At 42.3% G+C, this 22,799-nt stretch overlaps 1 protein-coding gene across 11 annotated transcripts in view; it reads left to right on the forward strand.

Annotated features, from left to right (window-relative positions):
* Positions 1-22,799, forward strand: part of PASD1 (PAS domain containing repressor 1) — a 100,341-nt gene that overhangs the window by 57,008 nt on the left and 20,534 nt on the right. For all 11 annotated transcript variants that reach the window (XM_083595709.1, XM_083595710.1, XM_083595711.1 and 8 more), the window contains exons 6-12: positions 2,138-2,258; positions 3,760-3,873; positions 6,030-6,148; positions 8,185-8,267; positions 14,473-14,579; positions 17,523-17,670; positions 19,477-19,558. In XM_083595709.1, coding sequence (XP_083451835.1) covers positions 2,138-2,258; positions 3,760-3,873; positions 6,030-6,148; positions 8,185-8,267; positions 14,473-14,579; positions 17,523-17,670; positions 19,477-19,558 — 774 coding nt within the window. The remainder of the gene's footprint in view (positions 1-2,137; positions 2,259-3,759; positions 3,874-6,029; positions 6,149-8,184; positions 8,268-14,472; positions 14,580-17,522; positions 17,671-19,476; positions 19,559-22,799) is intronic.

Here is a 22,799-nt window from a genome sequence, read left to right on the forward strand (position 1 = left end):
TTGACGCCACCTCTCTTAAGTAGGCGTTTTGTTTGTTTCGCTCTTTCCCTGAGTGTATGGGAGACATTTCTCTAATTAACTGTGCTCTAGACTATTCTCTTTTCCATAAGGAGTGCAGATGGCTTGGCTATCTTTTGCAGCTTTGAGCAAAACTGACTGTTTTCTATGGGTGCTTTTTAAGGCCATCACATTAACACCACCACCACCACCATCATCATTAACGTTGCGCAGCCGAAGGCCCACTTTTTTTTTTGCTGGTGATATTCAGTTGGGTTCTTCTTTGCCTCCTTGTTCTCTTTGCTTTAGAACAGCTTTCCCTCACTGTCGGCAGAGACCCAGGGTAAATGCAGAGTCAAAATGCAGTCGGCACATTCTAACTTGGCCTTTTCATTTCTGGCCTACCAACTTCCACACTTCTTGTGTTCTGTTCTGCCCTGTGCTGAAGCGTTTTCTACCGTGGTTCAGTTGACAGCACATTGGCTTGAAATAGATCTGTGTTCTTGGCTGAGAGACGCAATTTTTTCAAGGGTGTTCCCTCCTCCCCCATTTAAAGCGTTATCACTTCACTCTTTAGTCAAAAAAGGCTCCAAGAGAGGATTATAGATCAGTAAAAACAAGACAGACCCTCTTCTCTGGCTTAACAGTGTAAAATTCACAACACCAAAGGGAAAAATGGGATGCAGAGGCACTACTTAAAGTTGCAGCTATTATACAGGGATAGAAACTGGTCTGGCAGCCTGATGGAATAGCTGCTGCTAGGTGACACCTGAGCAGCAGCTAAAGAAACCTGGTCTCTCAACAGAGTGGATAGCATTTCCTCTGCTTTATTTCTCCCCTTCTGCTTTGCAGCCTGATGGAATGGTGCAACTATGGTGGATAGTTGAGTGAGAGCCAAAGGCACCTGGTCTCTCAAGAGCCAGCTGAATAGTTCTGCTTCCTTTTTCTCCAGCCTTTTCCTAGATATTCTTGGGCAGGCTACTCTTTCCCAAGGTTATAATTAACAGGTCATAAGCCTTGCATGGAAGGATGACGGTACTGACTATGTCTCAAGGGACTGAATGCTGCTCCATACAAACAATTCCCCTAAGAGCGAAAGATAGAAATCGGGATGTATTGCGTAGCCTTCTCCCTGACATCTTGTTTTCTAAATGTTTGAATGTTTTCCCCCCTAACGGGAGAGACATTCCGTCATGCACTTTGTTGGCATCGGTCTGTCTCTAGAAAAATGGAGTGTACCTCTGGGGGTGAAGTCACACTGCTGGAGAATCACAGCACCCGCTGTGGCTGCAGAGACCAATTAACTCACAACCGCTGCCTCTGATGCTGTTTTTGCTGTGTTAGCAGCACTGAAGTGACCTCCCCGGGGCACAAGCCTGGGCAGCGTTCATGGAGGTCCTAGTTTTCCTTGATGACAAGACCCCCCCTTGGCCTCCTTGGACCCCTTGATGTGGTCCTAAGGAAATCAGAGCAATATATTTGGCACCAGGTTGGCTGCAGGAGTTGCTGGAAGGAGGTGTGCAAGATGACATCAAATAATATCACATGGACAATGGTTTACTACCTCAGGTGCTGTTCATGAGCATTCGGCCTCAGTTTTCCATATGCAATTTGGCAATAGTAGTACCCCGAGTAAATTGTTGTGAGGATGATAGGGAAAAAAGAATGCACTATGGTTGTTGGCACATTATTAGGGTTAAAACCCTTTCCCTACATACTCACTACATACGTAAACAAGATTTATTGGCACAGAGGTTATAGCATCTCAAAACTGTTATTGTAGTAATTAATAATCATCCTCTGTCTTCTAAATCTTTTTTCAAAAGACTTGTGTGTACATGTCTGCCTCTGAACCAGCTCGTGTGTGTGTGTGCCCATTATTTTCATGCAGCATCATTGGATGGCTTGCATATGTGAACACACACCAGAGATCTAACAACACCAGCAAATCATTTATGTCACCTGATGTCAACATAAATCCGAATTCCTTACAACAGAAGCAGTTCCCATATTTGGCTGAGGGTCTTCAAGTTTTGAGTGACTATTCAGTGCTGTTTTTAAGTGTGAACCAGCCCTTTCATATGTTGTGATCATTTAAACACACTGCCATCGAACATGACAAAGTGTTCTTTTGTATCAGTCAGATTTGGTGGACCAAAATATATTAAACTTTCTGCCTGAACGTGAACAGAGTGATGTGTACAAGCTGCTTTCTCCACACATGCTCATGACGAACGCTGTGGCGACAGATTTCCTGAATGGTAGGTAGCATTTTGTTTATTGTCTCTTTGATAGGAAAGAGAAGACCTGCACAGCAAGGGCGCATCCACAGCATAAATGTTAAGCACTGTGATACCACTTTAACAGCCAGCCTCTGAAATTCACAGGTCTCTGAATTTTGCAGTGCAGTTCTTGCAGTGCAAGAAAATAATACAAAACTACAGAGATAATGGTGTAAAATTTGCATACAAATACACATAAGAGCAAAAACAACATACAAAAATCCATTCTTTTAGGGAAATTTGCTTTGCAAAAATGCATACATTGGGCAAAATTTCCCAAAAACATATGTTAGGATGAATGTATACTAAAATCCTGTTGAATTTTCGTGATGACTATTTCTCTCTTTTTTTAAAAAAAATCACAAATTGATGTGGAAATGTGAAGAACTGAATTTAAAGTGGGGAGAACGGGAAACTGAAATAAAATAAAATGGACAGATCATATCTGCAAGTTCAGTAGTGTTCATCTGCCATGAATTTGTCTAATCCTCTTTTAAAGCCACCCAAGTTTGTGGCCATCACTTCTTGTGTTACCCTAGCCCCATAAGTAGGACAGAACACTATGCAATGGCTTTAATTCTGCCAGGGCAATGTAAGAACCTCTATTAGGTTTTCCTATCCTTGCTGAAAGAACCGAATCTCTGTCCAGTGATTCTACAGACAGCTTAATTGTCATGTAAGTACTGATTAAGCTGGCAAAATAAGCCTTCACTGGGACTTAAGAGGCACACACGGCTTCGTATATCTTGTGCCCTCTGCCCTATTTCAGCCTTGAAGAAGGTTGCATGATTGAATGATTCAGGTGCAGGGTTAATCTAGAAGTCTTATTTAATTCCTGCAGCATGCTGTTATTAACGTGAATGTGCTTTGGAGAAAGGTGTTGGCAAATGCAGACCAGTAGTTCTCAATATAACTGTTAGTCCTATGGCAATCAAAGGAAGAAGCTACACAGGCAAAATGATCAGATTTTAAACTTGTGGAGATGTGTCACTTAACCATAGTTTGTTTTTGCTGGCCGTTATTAAGCATTGCATCCAATTGTCAGAAGTCAGAGTTCAGGATGGGCTCTAAACCTGAAGGCAAAAGCACGGTTGAAGTTTTTCCATAGTGCAAAACATCTGAATAGAGCAAACTGGTTGTAGTGACTGGAGGGCATTTGGGTTCTAGTTTGTACAGTGCCAAGCTACATTAATTGCTGCTGTTGTTATTAATGCTAATAGGATATTTGTTGTATTTTATTTTTTTTACTTAAAACGTTTCTGCAATGCTCTTTGCTAAAATTGGTTCAAGAGCAGTTTACACAATTAAAATTTGTTGCAAAGAAGTGGCTTTTTCTTGCCATAGAGTGCTGTCATTTTGTGCCCATGTCATTACATTTCTTCTAAAATATTTTATTTTGGGGTCGGATATCCAGAGTTTTCTGAAGGGATGAAGTTACTATTGAAACTTTAAAAACATTTTCTCTCTCTTTCTCTTTCAGCTGAAAAACAGATAGAATTTTGTTGTCATTTAGCCCGAGGAAATTTAGATCCAAATGAACCCATTACATATGAATATGTGAAATTTGTAGTGGAATTTAAATATTTTACTAATGGTAAGCCATTGTATTATCACTGTCCCTCTCCCCCCTGCCCATATGCTCATAGAGTTGCCTTAAACCTGTTGAACCTCTAAAGTTTCTGGTGCTGACAGTATGTTAATCGGGATATTATTATTTTTTAGTGCATGTGGGGGTCATCATTTTTTGCATTGTGCAATAAAGCCAGGGCATGGCATCACAGTGGACATCCACAGTGGACAAAATCTTTCCCCACTTTCCTTCTGTTTTCTACCAGATCGTTTTAGGTCTTCCAAATGTTTTTATTGTTATTGAGCATTCATGATGGTTTGTGCTCATGATGACGGTATCAATACTGTTTGCACATTTAGAGGTTTCCCAGTGGACCTACCGCTTCATTCGCAATCAGTTTATGCTTCATAGTTTCCTGCTGAAATCTTTTAACATTCTGTATCACTGATGTTCTAGTTTATTGCCCCCAACTTGTGTTGCACTGAATGAATGAACTTTATTACGGTCACAGACCAGGATAAAAAAAACAACAACATATAAATAAAATAGCAGTTAGGATTTTTTTTTTTTAACTGATAAATGTTGGAGCAAATAAGAACAAAGAAACAAGCATAGGATAAAACATCTGAATAAAATACAAGATTAAACACGGATAATGGATGGATAAAAACTGATAATTAAAACAGATAAGAACTAAAAACAAATAAAAACATGCAGTTAAAACAACTGTAAGAGCGCAAGAACTAAAAGACTCGCAGTTAAAACAACTAGAAGAGGCTGCAGAGTAGAAGCCTCTGAAATAGATGACACTCACAGCATTAGAAACTGATGTGCAAATGTGGTTAAAACAGACAATTAAAACAATGTACAACAATAAACTATCCCAGGGGGTTGACTCAGAGTCACCCATGGAACCGAGTTTGGGGATTTTCATGCCGGACTATTTTGAGTTGGGCGATGGTCTGCGCCTACAGATTTGTACACAGAATCTGGCGACCATCCAGGTCGTCTTCTGATCTTTGCTTAGCAGCAAAAGGTCAAATTTTTGCTTTTGTGGGAGGTTGTGCTGCACTGTGTAAGGCAAGAGTTCCCTTCCAGACGGTAATAATTTTAATGGAGTAATAATGGAGTAATTTTGGAAAAGCATTTCAAAACAACTAATAAAGCAGAATGATGTGTGGAGAATCCAAAGTAAATTAGCTACTAATGCTCTATGATTGCATCAGGGACATACAGCCCTTGCCCCTGCCCCAAAGAATCCAGTCAGGGTGGGGGGAGGTCCCTATTTTAGTACTGAATAGAGTTGTTTTCTTTTCCCTGTCCAAGGTCTTCGTGACCTTTTTGCAGCTCCGTTTCACAATCTTTTCCAGTATAACAATGCTACGCCAACATTTCTGAAATAATCTCTCAAATAAAAGAAGTCTTGTTATGCTGGATGTTCATAAAGAAGAAAGTTTAGCTGGCTTGGTTTTATTGGCACTGGGTGAATATTGAGGGGGATGACAACCAAAAGTAGACAAGAAAGTTTTGGAAATGCTGTCTTTACTTAAGAACCTAACAAGAGCCCCAGTGAATAACACCAGAGGTGCAAATAGTTGAGCGTTCTGTTCTCACTGGGGGCAACCAGATGTCTGGCACCCTTCTGTCTCGAGAGACAATGGAGTGTTCCTCCCAGGGCGAAGTCAAATGACTGCATTAGCAGAATCAAAGTAGACCTCTCTGGGGCGCAAGCCTGGCCAGCAGTGTGCATGGAGGTCCTGGGCTGCCCAGACAACAAGACCCCCCTCTCGACCTCGCTGATGGAAAGCAGAGCAAGGTGTTTGGCACCAGCTGGGCTGCTGGAGTTGCTGGAAGGAGGCGTACAAGTTGCCGTCTTAGGGACTCCACTCTGGATTTGTGTAGGGTTTACTCCTTAGCCTTTTCTTCTCCCAAAGATGTCCTGCAAGGCAGAGAAGCTATAGGGTCAGAGTTTTCCATGTCTTCTGCCTTCCCCAACTGCCCCACTGTAGTCTATGGGAAGCCCAACAGCACTCCCGTCAGCTCTGATTCCTAGCACCCACTGTCTGACAGTGGAGGTGGAACATAGCAATCATGCTAGCCTTACCCTCCATGATTTTGTCTCATCCAAATAACAATGAAAACTCAGCTTCTGAATGATCGTTTTGTGCTTTTGCTTTCAGTGCCTACATCTTCTTACAATGGCTTTGAGTCTGCCATCGCACGAGCGTTCCGATCGGCCAACGAAGAGCAGATCTGCCTAGTAGCAACAGTTCGTCTCGTCACTCCACAGTTCTTGAAGGTATGCAGTCTCTCTGATTAGTGCAGTGTTGTCATAAACCAGGGTAGGGAACTGTTTTCAACCCCGGGGCTGGGGTGGGGGGCTGCATTTCTTTCCTGGGCCACTTAGTGGTGGGCAGGGCCAATGGGAAAAGTGGGCTGGGGCAACAAATGTGAGTTATACCTTCGCATTTTTAGGCTGGTTTCTTCACACAGTTGCACACTCCTCTCTGCCCTCCATGCAGGCAAAGCAGTAGGCACTATTCCAGCCAGGCAAAGTCACTCAAGGTGTGAATCAGTGGAAGTGAGCAGCGTAGCCAGGGGAGGCTTCTGAGGGCCTGACAGGGAGCCCCAGAGGGCCACATTGGCCTGCTGGAGCCTGAGGACCCCCACCACTGTCTTAAAGGGGCAGGCTCAGTGGGTGAGAGGGGCAGAAGAGAGCTAATGAGTTTCACAAGATCAGCATCTGTTTGTTAATTTTATTTAAGCTATTTGTATACTGCTTAATTACCAAGGCTCCTAACCCAGTGTACATAAAAAATTACTGAAACATCTCAAAAGTCATATGAGAAGCTGTGGAACTCTGCCGCTTCAGAATGCACATGCATTTTTCATATAACAACTGGCAAAAACCAAACTTCCCCTGATATCCTGGTTTTCCACATAAGCAGGAAGGTTTTGCTTTTGTTTTAGTATGGGGCAGTACTCCAGAAGTGGTACCATCCCAGAATGACTCTTACATATGACTTTTTATGAATGCATAGTCCAGTTATAAGCCCAAAGAAAGTACTTAAGACTTGAAGCCAATTCTCACAAGCAGCAGATGAGCAAAACCATTAGCACTTCTGGACTTGCATGACTGAATGCTCATCTAAATAAACAGGTACACAAACAAAATCCCCTGTACATAGAAAACATACATGCAAATGAGAAGAGTTCTATCCTAGCCATCTGCCTGATCTGCTAGTTTTCTTTGGGGGGGATTATTGAACCCCACTTCATATGAGCCACACCTGTAGCCTGAAGTGGAATAGTCCAGATACCAGTTTAATCACCTTATCTGCTGAAAGTTGGTTTTGACTGTAGAATCATGGGAACTTGACTGAATTTTCATACCTCATGGATTCAATCCCCACAGTAGAAACTGGGGCTTAGTTATTAAAAAAAATATAAAATTGCTCAGTGCAAGGCCTGCTGTGTAACTGAGGCCCTTCTTCCCAGGAGTATCAGACATGCCCTTCTGTCTTCTGTCAGCTAGAGTTCACTCATATGTTCATGCTATTCGCTTCCTTAGCTATATACAGCAGCCTGGTATTTAGGCTCAAGCCTGGTAGCAAGAGGTGAGAAGGAATTCCATGCAGGGAGGAGAGAGAGAGAGAGAGAGAGAGAGGGAGAGAGGGAGGGAGGGAGGGAGGGAGAGAGAGAGGGGGAGAGCACTCCATCCCTCCTAAATGGCCAGCACAGGAATACAGCAGACTGTTGCAGAACAGACATAGTTCTCCATCCCTTGCTCATCTGGCTAGTAAAGGTTTTGGCAGGCTAGTGGAATTTGTAGGCTTATTTGCAAGGCTGTAGGTAAGGGCCAACACATGGCTACACAGTGAATCTATATGTGGGATTTCCAATGCCGGTGCAGAAGCATCAGGTTGCATGATGTTTGTGACAGAATAGCCATGTCCTTTGCCAAGTGAGCCTGCAAACCTTCTCCATTATCATGTTCACTTGAGATTTCTCATCCTTGTTGTTCAGCAGCTTTGGGCCAATAGGTTGTAATGCTCTCTCTTGACACTGACTCATTTAACAACCTTGGCTAAGTTAATGCAGCCTTTTGGTCTGCACCCATAGAAAAATAAAATAAGCAAGGAACGTAGAGGAATGTAGTTGGGAGCAATTTTCATCAGGTTTTTTCAAAGGCCTGCAAACCCAGAAGCCTCATTCACCATATGGCCCATGTGTTTGTCAGAAAGATGTATTTGTTTTCCAAGAGCTGCATTTATAAAATGGGGGGGGGGGAGGAAAGAGGAGGAAAAAACCTTGTCCTACCATCTGTTTCTGCAGGAACTTTGCAATGTGGAAGAACCGTGTGAAGAATTCACATCGAGGCACAGCCTGGAATGGAAATTTTTGTTTTTAGACCACAGGTGAGATGGATACGTTTGTTTTAAATTAATGCATTTTTAAGGGGAGGGGAGAAACCACCTCAAGGTGGAAGTGGGGGGGGGGAAGAGTTGGAGAAGACAAACTCATCTTAATTCCTAACCAGGATTTGGATTCATAGTCGAATTAAGTAAATTTGAGAGCATTAAAATTGACACAAAATTAAAATTGGGTCAAATGTTTATTAGTTCAGCATTCTCTCCTTTCACAACATCTGCTATTGATTCCCCAAGTTATAATACTCAGATGTTAAGAGTTGGTTCCAAAGATTCCCTTTTTATAATAGAAGGGCTTCCGTAACCCAAGGAATGTATTTTTTTTAATCTACCTTATTTTGTTGCAGAGTATGGAGGTTGCATTTGTGACTACCATTGCTCACAGCCTAGCAGACACAGAGCTATGCTTCATATGCTTATCATAGCATTTTAAAAACACTGTGTGAATGTGTGCATGACCTTTGCAGCATCTTGTGGCCATGAGTACCATAGGTAAATTGCACGCTCGGTAAATAATTGCTCCCGTTTCTGTAAAGGAAACAATGACCAAGTTTGGCAGAAAGCTCTGAAGGGGGGGTGGGGCTTCTTGAACACATTTAACTAAACACACTTAGAAATTTCCATGCACTTGTGATCTCTGACTTTTCAGGATTTGTGCCTAATGCACAAAGGCCTGAGAGAAGCCCTGTGCATGCAGTAGAAATATGCCTCCTTGCTCCTCTACACATGTTTAACGCTTGTGTATTCTGGCAAAGCATTTGAAGACAACTCTAATTAAGGTTTCACCTTGTGGTTTATATGCACAACCTGTTGTTTGACTAATGAATGTGCCTTTGGGGTGAAGCCAGACCATTGGAGAGCTAAAGTACCTACTGTAGACCAATATGGGAGAGACATGTTTTGTTGCAGCTGCGGCACATGAATTGCACAACCATCATTCTACAATATGTGGGAAAGCAAGGGTAGTTATCACTCACGGCTGCACTTGTACTTCACACCCACTAAACCATGGTTTAACGAGACATGTCGGAGCAGGAAAAGAGAAAATGAGAGTCTTGAGAGTGCATAGTTCTGCCTCCCACACAGCCAGAAGTAGAACATGGGTTTTGGCTTCTGTTTAAAACAAGCTGAAGAAACCATGTTTTGAAGTTAGCTTCTGTTGAAGCTGTCCAGGGTTTGTTACTAACTGCATCCTGTCTCTGTGCAAAACAAGCCAAGGGAAAATGAGAAAAACCTGCTAAAATCTTCCTCTTGACCACATGGGAGGAGGAAAGTGGAGAGGTTGACTTACTATACTTCAAATCAGATCCTTAGCTAATGAAATTGATGTGGTATGAAACTGGGCCAGAATTTTTTTATATTCTTATTAAAAAGATCTAGTCGATTTATAGACCTCTTAGTATGTTTTTCTATTAAAAGGTCAAATCTGCCAAGACAATACAAGCAATTAATTTGCAATAAAGTAGTAAACCAGACACAGGCAGCCTTAAATAATTTACATGGAAAGGGGAGAATTACAAAGACAAGATATGGATTGTATACAGTGCTCTGGGGAGGGGGAGTATTATGGGAAACTGTGTTACTATTTTAAACAAAAAAAGTCACAGGAAATCCTACCTTGAGGCAGTGGTGTGAAACCACTCATATACAGTGGTACCTCAGGTTACATACACTTCAGGTTACAGACTCTGCTAACCCGGAAATAGTGCTTCAGGTTAAGAACTTTGCTTCAGGATGAGAACAGAAATCATGCGGCGTGGCAGCAGCAGGAGGCCCCATTAGCTAAAGTGGTGCTTCAGGTTAAGAACAGTTTCAGGTTAAGAACAGACCCCCAGAACGAATTAAGTTCTTAACCCGAGGTACCTCTGTACTCAGCCTCTCCCAGTTGGATGCATATTATTCATGCTGTCTAGGCATGACTATCCTAGCTTTCAGAATCCACAGGAAAAAGTCGTGTATATTTCAAAGTACAGTTGTACCTTGGAAGTCGAACAGAATCCGTTCCAGAAGTCCGTTCAACTTCCAAAACATTCGGAAATAGGATTGCCATATTTCAAAAAATGAAAATCTAGACACAAAAGTTGTTGAGCTTTTTAAGGAAATTCAGCAAAATAATAGGCTTCCTGGGCATTTCAGCGATTTCCAACACTGCTTCCAACTGCTATATTCCGCTTATGTCCAGGAAATTCCGGACATATACCAAACCTGATCCTCCAGACTAGAAGATACTGACAAAGGGCTGTGGCTCTTTAAAGCTCGCTTTGAAGCCATAGTTTCCAGTTCATGTGCAATGGGAAGTTATGGTTCACTGTGGTTCCTGGTTTGTTTTGATACTCATGTGAAGGGAGGAGCAAAGTGTCAGCAAAGGAACTGCATGCAGGCGTACAGCCTGACTTATAAAGCTAGATTTGGTCGGGTGAACGTGCGTTTTGTGTGGGATGGGGCAGGTTAATACTGTGTCTTTGCAGACTTGTGTACGTGTGTGCCTGGATGTGCAATATCCTCCTTTAGCTGTTTTATTTGCATTACTTGTCCTAATTCTCCATTTTCCCAATAGTACAATAGGACACTGCAATTTCTGTGTTACTTATTCTTGCATTTCATACCATGCTGAGTCACCAGTTTCCTATTCGGAAATCCTAAGAAGAATGTCCAAATTCCAAACAGCACAGGAAGTTACAAGCAATGAATAACCTAAAAATGAGGGGGTATGCTTTTCAGCTTGTACTGCTAATACGCCAACTCATTAGCAGATCACAGCTAGGTAACTGTTAATACTTTTGTTATTACTTGAAGGATCTGTTCTCCTTCAACAGTACAGACAGTTCTGAAATCACTTTACGATCTCTCCACAGCATTTTCTGGCAATTTGTTAACAACATGGCCCTTGTATTTATAAGTGCTGGACCAAAAAGAAAGTTTGACTTTTGCAGCGAATTAGGGGATTTCTTTGGGGGGGGGGAAAGATTTTTAGTGAGGTAAAAGAAATGCTACAAAATTTGGGAACCTGATAATAATAGCTAAACAAAGTATAATCAAAGACACTTGTAATTCGTGATCCTATGCATGCGTACTCAGAAGCCTCTCTTAGTTTTCCTAGGACTGCAGCCTTGATAAACTTCTCTATGGGAAATAATTGGCTTTGCATCAGAGCAACTTTCTGCAACCTGGTGCCTTCCTGGTTTTTTAGACTACAGCTATGTACACACCCCACCATTCAAAGCTTTATGACTGAGTAGGGGTTTGAGCCCACATCTCCCAGGTTTTAATCCAACGCAAACCACTATAACACAGTGCCTCTTTATGCAAAGATGCATAGGATTGCATGGTTAGTGAGATAGTCCCTCAGGCAAATATGGAAGCACTCAGTAGTTTTGCTCTGGTGTTCCATAAACATCTATCGATATGCATTCCATTGCCAACATAAGAAGAGTCGTGCTAGATTAGTGAAGCCCAAAATCAGGATGGAGACAAGCAACTAATACTCATTGAGGTTGAGGTCATGCTGCCTCTCAACCTGAATATTCCATTTAGTCAACCTATGCATGTATTCCGGTAGTGAACTTATTGTCCCAAGAGTGGATCCCTTCTGTAGCCGAAACAGCACCATGCACGCACAAGGGAGCCCCAAGACTTTCAGAAGTACAAATAAAAAGTTTAAGGGCCCTAATGGAGGGAAATCTTAACATCAGCCCTGTGAGGACTGACCATGCTAAATAGCCATGGAATGTCTAGCTGAATGCTGAAGATGGGAAAGTAAGGCAGGTGGAAGGGAACAACCTGGAAAAGGGCATGGATGGCTGGAAACCTGAGCAGGAACAGTTTATACTGCAATGTTTTGTTCAGATTTTGCTTGTCAATGTCTAGCAGCTACTGATAGACCTTTCTTTCCTGTGTGAAGCTCTGTTTCACACATACAATAGGATGGCTCACATGTTGTGAGCCACAGTTTCCATCATTCCTCACAACTGGCCATGCTGGGAAAATCTGGAGGGCCACTGGTTAGGCAGTCCTGTTATTTAAAGACAACCCACTCAGCCAATCGTAGGTCTCCAATGAGCATATCTGTGTGAAACCTTTGAAAATATTAGGCATAAACCTAAGAAACACACATAATATGCCTTCATATTTCTTGTACCATTTTTGCAGGGGAGGGGAGTATTCACTTTGGGTTGATTCCTGTTGCCCCAATACGTAGCACATTTTGCAACGCACCGCCCCCCCAGCTGAATTCAATCTCACTGGTTTTTATAACCTATTTGTAGGTTGCTTTGTGACACTTGCCTTTCCTCATGCGAAAAGCATACTGAGAGTGACTAAAAGGAAGGAAGATGTTATTCTGTTATGCAATAAAAAGCCTCCAGCTTGTTCTTGTGAATGCCGTAATTTCTAAGAGCATTAACTATTTCCTCAGTGCATACACACACATCTCTACCCTGAATTGTTTGCCCAAAATTGTGCAGAATTTGCTGTCAACTGTTCCTTCTGAGAGCTGACACAAGCTCTTTGTTGAAAGAGTGTTTGCAGTCCTGTGCATGTTTTTACTTACCTGGGAGTGCAAAGCAAGACTCAGGTTTTAGTAAACAAGTTTCGGCTTGTGCTGAAAGGCAGGACTGAGGGCATGAATGTGTAGATTGCCAAATTATGCCTTATATAGAAGGGAAGGATATGTTGTTCTGCTTGTGACTTACTTATATATTGGCCTGTTCTTAGGTGTAATCAGAACAATTATGCAGGAGTCATTGTATACATTTTGTCACACAGCTGTTCGAAGATGATTCTCTGACAATAGGAGACTTGGCTTAATGAAAAGCTTTCCCCAGTGGTGGTGGCTGTGCTCACAGACAAGTTTACTGTGTTTTGTTGAGATTGGGGTTGGTGTGGGAAGTGGAGAAACAACCCAGCCTACTAGTCTAGTATGCCCTTAACAGCAGGTTGATTTGATAGGTGGCCATAGATGAAGCTTCTCCAGGCAGGGACAAATCCACGGCTAAAGCTCCACTAGCGCTGGTTCAGTCCGCATTTGGGCCAACTGCATATTCCTGCATATGTAGGGGGTTGGACTAGATGACCCTCAGGGTCCCTTCCAACTCTATAATTATAAGATTCTATGAACAGCTGGGGCTTCTGGGAATTGTAGTCCAACAGCATTAGGAGGGCCATAGGACCCCCACTGCTGTGTTAAAAGGTGATTGTTAGATTAATTGATGGAGGGAACCTCTATCAATAGGTGCCAGCCATGATGACTGTAAGCGACATTTAAATTCAGAAACAGTAATAATAAATTTAATTTATTAAAATGAAATTTAAAAATTAAAAGATGGTTCAAAACAAGTATCACCTGTTATCATGATTTACCCTTACTTTGCATGATTTCTTTATTATTATTATTATTATTGTTATTATTATTATTATTATTATTAAAAAACAACTTCACATAAATTGTTCCTTCTCTGCTTTTCATGGGGGATGGGCGGACAAGGAGCTAGGGAGGAAACGGAAGCCCCAGACTTCTGACCACATCAAAACCCCTGGTTTTGGCCATGTTCTTTCAAGACTATGTGCTCATAATGGGTAGAAATATGATTCTTTGTTTAAACAAAAGGGTTGAGAGTCTTAGGAAGCAACTTCTATAATCATGGCATGTACACACAGCACTAACCGTAGCACATAAATGGTTAGGTTCCCTATCTGGATACCCTGAGCGTCTGTCAACTTATAAAACCTCCCAGGCATTTGGTAACGAATGACTCACTTCCCTCTCCCCATTTGCTGCTTAAATCCCAAGAAGTGAGTAAACTCCTTAACAACATACGTAGGAAGCTGACTTGACATCGGCTCAGGGCATTGGTCCATTTAGACTAGTAGGGTGAGTTCTGATTGGCTCTCTCAAGGCCTAAGGCAGGTTACTTTTAACAACAATAATTATTTACATTGCCATTCATCCTCTTAAGCAATCTCTCTTTAGCGCTAGCTAAGATATGGTGCAATCCTATGCTGTCTATCCAGGAGTAAGCTCCACTGAATTCAGTAGGACTTGTTTCCAAGCATATTGCAGATAAGATTGCAACCAACACATCTTTCTTGCAAGACAAGATAAAATAATTTCAGGATAATGCTCCCCCCCCACTCACTAAAGAGCAATCAAAACGGCAAACTTTGTACTCACAGCTTTCCTCCCCTCTTGTTCCAGGGCCCCACCTATTATAGGTTATTTACCCTTTGAGGTGCTTGGGACTTCAGGTTACGACTATTACCATGCAGATGACCTGGAACTTCTTGCTCGGTGCCACGAACACTGTAAGTGTCTCTGTTCACTACATGCAATGGACGGTCAGATGTGTGTATTTTAATTGCATTTCTTGTTCTCCCTCTCCACCCTAAGCTTAGGACACCAGTGCAAATCACTGCAGCCATACAAAACCCATTTGTGATGTGAAACTTAACTGTAAAATGATGTCAACCCAGAGCCAAATTAGACTGGACATTAAACCTATTTTCGCATTTAGCATGCAGGGTTGTTTGGCTGTTGTTGTTTTTTAAAATGCAGATTGTATTAGCTTGGGAGTACCGATAATGAATGGAATTAGAACAGGCATAAAGGGAATTTACTCTGCTGTGATCCCAAGGAAAATGCCTTATTTGAAGTTAGTATCTTCACTGGGAGGAAATATCCCTCCCCTGCCGCCATTGGGTTTTTCTGGAATTGGGAGAAAACCCCTCACTGACTCAAACATAAATAGCAGTTTCAAAGGACGGATGGAAATCCATATCATTATCAGCCTAAACCCCCAGATGGAGCTGCTATTATAATCGTAATGGGTTTATTTGTTTTAAAATTGCCTCTTCTGTTGTAACCTTCCCTGGGACCTTACGGTGAGGGGTGTGTACGAAATTGTGAGAGGCAGGAAAGAAATCATGTTTTAAAAAAAGGAAGAAAATGAAAACACACAAACAAATTAATATTTGCATTTTTAAAAGCGTTCATGCTAAAAGCAAAGATGTATTTAACGTCAAATCTAGTTTGGGACTCAGCCTTCTTATGTTACCTCTCTACCACCTGTGCTTTTGAAGCTGTTTCAGAGGACTAAATTGAAGAGACATAGCCTTTATTATTAATACCTTACTTTGCTCAGTGGTTTACAAGGCACATGCTCCTTTATATATATATATATATATCTTCATACTTAGGATGATTTCTCTTGGATCTTGTAATGATGGACCAAAAAAGCCGCACCAAGCCACGGCAGCATTTGGTTTCCACATGAAAACTCCAGCAGGCCAATAGATGTATTTTTGCTGCAGGGACTGGAGGGAGAAAAATTAAACTGATCTCTGCCGCAGTGCTCACCCTAACTCCTGGCAGTGTCTGGATTGCATGACCTGTTACAGAGTGTGCTGGATGTTCTCGTTAACCAGATTAAGAGGCGTACTTAACTCCCTGCCAAGTTTTGTTGTTCGTTTCTCTTTTAGGTCTCCTCAGGCCTCCACAGACCCTGGCTGTCTCTCTGTAACTGCAGAGGTTCTAGGCTGCTTGCTAATACTTTGGGGTGGAGTGGCTGATTCCCGCCCCCCATTAGTGCTGCTACCATGCCTCTAACAGCAGCCCAATGCATGTAAATTTAACAGGTGGAACTAGATGCCACCCAAACCCCAGGATGCCAGACTTTTGTCTATGCCAAGCTGCTATTAACATATAAGAGGAGAGCCTGTAGGAAAAAGGGGCAGCTCTCACTTTGGGGTTGAAGCTGGAGGAGATAGAAATATATGAACATCTTGCATTTTGTTACTTGTCATTGTTAGGAAGCTTTTTGATATGTTTGTTTGTTTGTTTGTTTGTTTTGATCAGGGTGTGGGGTAATTGCAGCATTTAGGAGCTTCAGATTTCAGCTGCTTCTCTCAGGGTTCTTCACTTTGCCAGTGTATTGGGGAATTGTTTCCTCAAGTGCATATCCCTGCAGTGCTAACACAGGATTCTTCCTGATCAACTCTATGTAGAGTTGCCTGGTTGCAACACAAAGATTTGTGCTGAAGCTTTAGAATTACAGTGGTACCTCGGGTTACATATGCTTCAGGTTACATACACTTCAGGTTCCAGACTCCGCTAACCCAGAAATAGTACCTCGGGTTAAGAACTTTGCTTCAGGATGAGAACAGAAATCGCACGGCGGTGGCGTAGCAGCAGTGGGAGGCCCCCATTAGCTAAAGTGGTCTTCAGGTTAAGAACAGTTTCAGGTTAAGAACGGACCTCTAGAACGAATTAGGTTCTTAACCCGAGGTACCACTGTGCTAGTTAATTAGGACTGCTGGAGTGAGTTGGGCCCCAATCATTTCAAAGAAGCGGAACCTATGGCTCTCCATGTGTGTTGGACTCCAACTCCTGTCAGCGTTACCAATAAACACAGGTGATGGGACTTGGAATCCCCAACTCTGCCCAGCAGTAAAAGGGGAAAAAGAGTGTACAACACAGAGACAATAATAATGTTGCAGCGCTCAGGGAAGAAGCACCAAACAGCTACTTGTTTTTCAGGTTCTTGAGAAGTCCTACTACCCTTGTTTTTTCAAACAAACAAGCATACCCCAGACTTGATTTTTCTTGAAACCTTGGAATTATTTGAGTTTGGTGGGTCACAAAATGTACAAGCCCCTTATGGAAGGACAGAGCAACTTGCCAGTGTGCAGTCTAGCAACTGTGCTTCTGTCTTTCAGCTGGTGTGGGAGGTGAGGGGGGGCAGGCCTGTTTACAATTTTCGAAGTGCGAAAGCTGTGAACATTTTGAATTAGCAGCTATGCTTTTGCTTTTCAGATCAAATTTCTGCCTCTTTCCATTTTCCAGCTCTGAAAATAGACAGAGGTGTACTTAGATGGTTTGAAAAGGAGGCAGTGAATTTCTGACAGCAACAGCCCGCCCCTGCCCCCCGCTGAAAAACAAGCTTAAAAGTCAGAGTGCAAAAGCAGCCCCAGATATGGCAGGGCAGGGATAGAAGTGGAGCCAGGAGATATTTGAATGTACCGGGGGGGGGTCAGAATCCCACCTGACACATTCAAACTCTTTTAGACAGGCCTTTTATTCACTCTATATGAATTTTGGCCCTTACAATGGGTGTTATTTTGGCATGCACAGAGATTATGCACAGCTTTTTATGCACATGCCCGGAAGAGCATTAATGTTTCTCTAGATCAAAGATTACGAAAAGCCTAATACGTTGGTGATGTTAACTAAGTGGTTGTTTTCATATGCAGTGATGCAGTTTGGAAAAGGCAAGTCCTGCTACTACAGGTTCTTAACCAAAGGCCAGCAATGGATATGGTTACAAACACAGTACTACGTCACTTATCATCAGTGGAACTCCAAGCCTGAGTTTATCGTGTGCACCCACACGGTTGTTAGGTAAGAAACGGCACACAATTTCTGCTGCCATTTATCTGCGCCTTCAGCTATGTCTGCTCAAATATTTGGCTATGTGTATTGGCTCGATAAGGCGCTCCGTTATATAAAATGATTAGGGTTGGGAAGTGGGGGAGAATGTCACTGTATTTTTATTACTCTTTTATTTTTGGCAGCCGAGAGAGAAGCCTAGAAACAGTATCAGCTGCCAATTTTACTCTGTTCTAGAGGGTCCCCTCTCCCAAGCAATTTAATGGGTAAATGAGAAAAACTGATAACAGGCAGCAGCACAATTAGCGACTTTTAAAGCAAACGGTTCTTTAGAATAAAATCATTTCTCCCTGTCTGTCATCGTATTATATATTAATGATGGCTGTATTCAAATGCAAAGGTAGAATGTGATTTAGTGTTGTGCTGCTTGAAGAATTATAAATAATAAACATTATGACAATGAGCAGCAGCAGCTCATATACTCTCCTCCTCATGAGTGAGGGGGAGATCAGAAGCTTTTGCTTCCAGTTTAGGCTAGTGACAATTTATTCTGATGCCTGAAACCATGCAGACTGTGGTTAGGCTTAGCTGTGATAAGTGGAAACAAACTGGCTTCAACCATAGTTTACAAAGCAAGCTCCCCTGCCCCATAACCATTGTTAAGATTCACTATAGTTTAGGATTTAGACACAATCTATAATGGAAGTGGAAGCTTCTGATCTCTTCCTCATGACTTCACCAGAATGAGAAACTGTGTAAGTCCAGTGCTTGCCACAGCACAAACTGGCTATGGTAAACCATGGTTTAGCGTTAATGTGCAAACTGGGGCAATAATTGGCAGCCCAGCTCTCCAACTGTAGTTTTCAAATTGTGTTTGAGCCTATGTTCAGGAACACATAACAGGGAACCCACCTAACCCATCTCCCACTTCCCTTCTGCTACCAAACTATGATGTTGTTACAGCAGGCATTTGATGAGTTTTGGGCAGATTTTGCCTGATCTCCCTTTGCTCTTACACTTGCTTTTATAGCATTGGTTTTTCAGACATGTTTTATAATTGCAGATTGTTTTAAGCCACTCTGAGCACTGTTCTTACAGTGAATGGGTGGGATATATAATATATATATATATAAAATGGGATATATACAGGTCTCTTAAAGCCCTGTAAGTCACTCCGTTTAAAGATTTTAGATTACCTAAGAGAGCCGCTGCCAGTCAAACTGCTGGGCTTGATGGACCATTGATCTGACTTCTTATGAGACAGCTGTCACGTGGTCCCATTGCTCTGATCCAAAGTCAGTGTTCACCATAGGAAAGTACTGTGCTAGTGGTGAAACTGGGTGGAATCATTAATGGCATACAAGCTTCTGCAAAAGGCAACTTTGCCTACCTCTTCGTCTGATCTTCTGCTGAAATGTATAGTCACTGAGGGTGATGGGTGAGTTTTGGTGACAATCCTATATGACGAACTGAGTGTGCACTCTAGAACATCATTTCCGAACCTGGTACCCTCTAGATATTATGGACTACAGTTCCCATCATAGTTCCTTGCATCCCCAGTGGTCAGGGATAATGAGAATTGTAGCCAGCAACATCTGGAGTGCCACAGGTTCATGACAACCAAACCTGCTGTGTGGATCCATTCAGCCTTTATGACCAGATCTTGAGTGTGTCATTGCATTCCAAGATATGGTTGGCATCATGCAAGAGGGCTGTCTCTGAGGTGGTGCCCCAACTGTGGAAACCCTAACCCAACTTCTCTATTCTTTTCCTTTCCTATGCGATATATACATATATATCACACACACACATATATAGTTATGCTGAGGTTCGAGCTGAAAGAAGAAGAGATCTTGGCCTTGAAGAGTCATCCATTGAACTAGCATCTTCGTCTTTGAAGGTATTGTGTGCTGGGATGAGCAAGTAAGAACTGTTAGAAATGTGTTTTTGCTCTTGGTGGCAAGATGGCATTTTGGGGACATGAGAACCATCATCAGCATCAACATCATTAGTTCCTCCAGGTGTTACTGGACTCCATCGCTCCCACCCAGTCAAGGATGCTGGGAGTTGTAGAATAGCAACTTCTGGAGGGTGCCAGGCTTCCCATCTTGGCAGCAGCTCTTCCAGGTTTTGTTAGGATGCAATTAGTCTTTTTCTAAGCTTCCCCCTCCCCTCCCCCTCCCCCTCCCCCAAAATATTTTGATATATGATGCCAGGGATTGAAGGAGGATAGGAATGGCCTAAAAAGTTACATTTGGAACCTTTTTTTGGGGGGGGGGAGACGACATTTGGGTGAGGGACTAAGGTGGGGAGAAAACTCTGGATTCCAAAGTTGGGTGAGCAGGGGTGGGCATTCATGTGCGCCAGGGTGTGTGTGTGTGTGTGTGTGTGTGTGTGTGTGTGTGTGTGTGTTACACATGGCAGTGGTTACAGGTAAAAGCTGGTCTATGGAGGAAGCCAGATTCCACTGATTTAAGTAGCTTCAAAAAGGAGGGGAGATTTGAAAGTCTACCTGACAGCTCCCGGAGTCTGTTACTGATAAAAGTTGGCAGTTACTTTCATGGGTTGAGCCTTTTTATCAGAGTCATTTGATAATTAGAGCTCCTACTCACACGGCAGAGACTCAGTGGAGACTTGACCAGGTGCCATCATCTCCCGGAAGTCTGTTTAATACTATGTTTTTTAAAAAACAGAAGAAGAAGGAAACTTTCTCCCCTCCCTTACCCACGTGAATGTTGCTGATTTTCCTACTCCTACTGTTGAAAAGAAAGATTTGTTGAAGGTGGGACAGGGACCTTTGTGCCGGGAATGTTTTAAGGGCACAGGAAAAGCCCCTCTGGGTCAGATCCATGCCCCACCCAGCCTAGCATCCTGTTCTCACGGTGGCCAACCACATGCTTGGAGGAAACCCACAAACAGGACCTGTTTTCTGCCTCTGAGCTATGGACAGCATATAATGTGTACAGTCCCATGCTACCCATACGTGGAATGAGACGACTGGAGGCCAGTTGGCAGCATTTCCAGAAGCTACATCTGTAGGACTTTTATGCTGAATCACCTGTTCTAGCCAGACAAAGATTGGAAGCGAAGGAATGATTTATTGATCTGTTTTCTCTCTGGATTGCTGCTGTGTTTTTAAAGGCTAGGCAGAATGCTGTCCAGAGGGTGGGCAGAGCTGTGGTCATGACAACAGTTTCCATTGCCTTTTTTTTTTTAAAGAAAAGAAATCAATCGAGCATCGTCATAGCCTGCCCAGTTAATAGGGTCAACTCAGTTAACATTTTAAAAATAAACCTCGCCAGGATTTTCATAATGAGATGCCGAAGCAGCATCAGAAATAAAATCCAGCGAAATGGATCCACGTATCCAACTACCAAGTTGTCAGGTGATGTGCTTGCATGTTCGAATTGGCTCTGTGGCTGCCCCTTTGCCATATCATCACAGAGGCATACATTAGGATAGGGGGACCTTCACAGTCGTGGCAGTTCCTGCGCTGCGTCACACTAACATACAGCTGACCCACAGAATTCACACTGCCGGCTGGCACCATCACTAGTCTCTGTGTGATCAGGATCATTAATCTTTTATTCTGTTTTGTTCAGTGGTTAAACACAGACACCACCCACTCTAGTGTTGTCTACAGAACCCCTCAAAGTTGTACTTTTGTTGTGGAGAACAGCCTTAATGTTTTGTACTTGCGAGGTAATTGCATTTCCCCAAGGTAATGGAATCAATATTGTGTTTGCTACGTGGGCGGTTGTTGAATGTGATTGTACGGGCAACATGATGTTCGAATCCTATACATTAACTTAAATGGAGGGCTAACTAGAATTGGCTAAATACAGCGAGGCCATTTTGCTGCTACGTCTGATGGGAGCTACCAATTAAGGGGCTAATGAAGCTCACGAAGGATATTGCCAGTAAACTGACCGATTCCTTTTTCACCTTCCATACTCATTCCACTCTCCGTAATATGTTTTTTTTTTTTATAATATATTTATTAAAGTTTTCAAATAAAACATATATCAAATAAGCACTTATCGTTGTCCATTTAACATCTTTCAATTGTTACATGGGACTCCCCCACACCTCCCGCATACACTTACATCATTATTAAATTATTTTCAAGCAAATTATCATTTAACTCATCTTAATTAATAATCTTAATTTGGTTTGACATATAATTCGACTTTAAATCTATTTTAATGGTAGACAATTGTCTGCACTGGCATCCTATTCAGCACTCAGCCAAATTACAATATTTTTGTAAATAAGTCTTAAATTTCCTCCAGTCTTCTTCCATCCTTTCTTCTCCCTGGTCTCGAATTCTGCCGGTCATCTCGGCTAGTTGCATATAGTCCATCAGTTGCATCTGCCATTCTTCCACAGTGGGTAGCTCCTGAGTTTTCCAATTCTTGGCAATTAATATTCTTGCTGCTGTTGTTGCGTACAAAAAGAATGTTCTGTCCTCTTTTAACACACTCTGGCCGACAATACCCAGGAGAAAGGCCTCTGCTTTCTTAGTAAAGGTGTATTTAAACACCTTTTTTAATTCATTATATATTTTCTCCCAAAAGGCCTTCACTCTAGGGCAGGTCCACCAGAGGTGAAAAAATGTTCCTTCATTTTCCTTACACTTCCAACATTTGCTATCAGACGAATGGTATATTTTAGCCAGTTTGACAGGGGTCATGTACCATCTATACATCATTTTCATCACATTTTCCTTCAACGCATTACATGCAGTGAAGTTCAGCCCAGAGGTCCACAACCTTTCCCAATCTTCAAACATAATATTATACCCAATATCCTGCGCCCATTTTATCATTGTTGATTTTACCATTTCGTCATGTGTGTTCCATTTCAGCAGCAAGTTATACATTCTTGAAAGTACCTTAGTCTTAGGTTCTAACAGTTCAGTTTCTAACTTTGACTTTTCCACTTGGAATCCTAACTTTTTGTCGTTTTTAAACACTTCTTTAATCTGAGCATAGTGTAACCAGTCTCGCACTTTGTCTCTCATCTTTTCTAAACTCTGCAATTTCCAGTTGTCACCATCCTTTTCTATTATCTCCCAATATTTTGGCCAATTGGCCTCCATATTGGCTCTTTTCCGAGCCTTAGCCTCCAGGGGTGACAGC

The sequence above is a fragment of the Podarcis filfolensis genome, assembly GCF_964270895.1.
Source record: "Podarcis filfolensis genome assembly, chromosome: Z".
NCBI lineage: Eukaryota > Metazoa > Chordata > Lepidosauria > Squamata > Lacertidae > Podarcis > Podarcis filfolensis.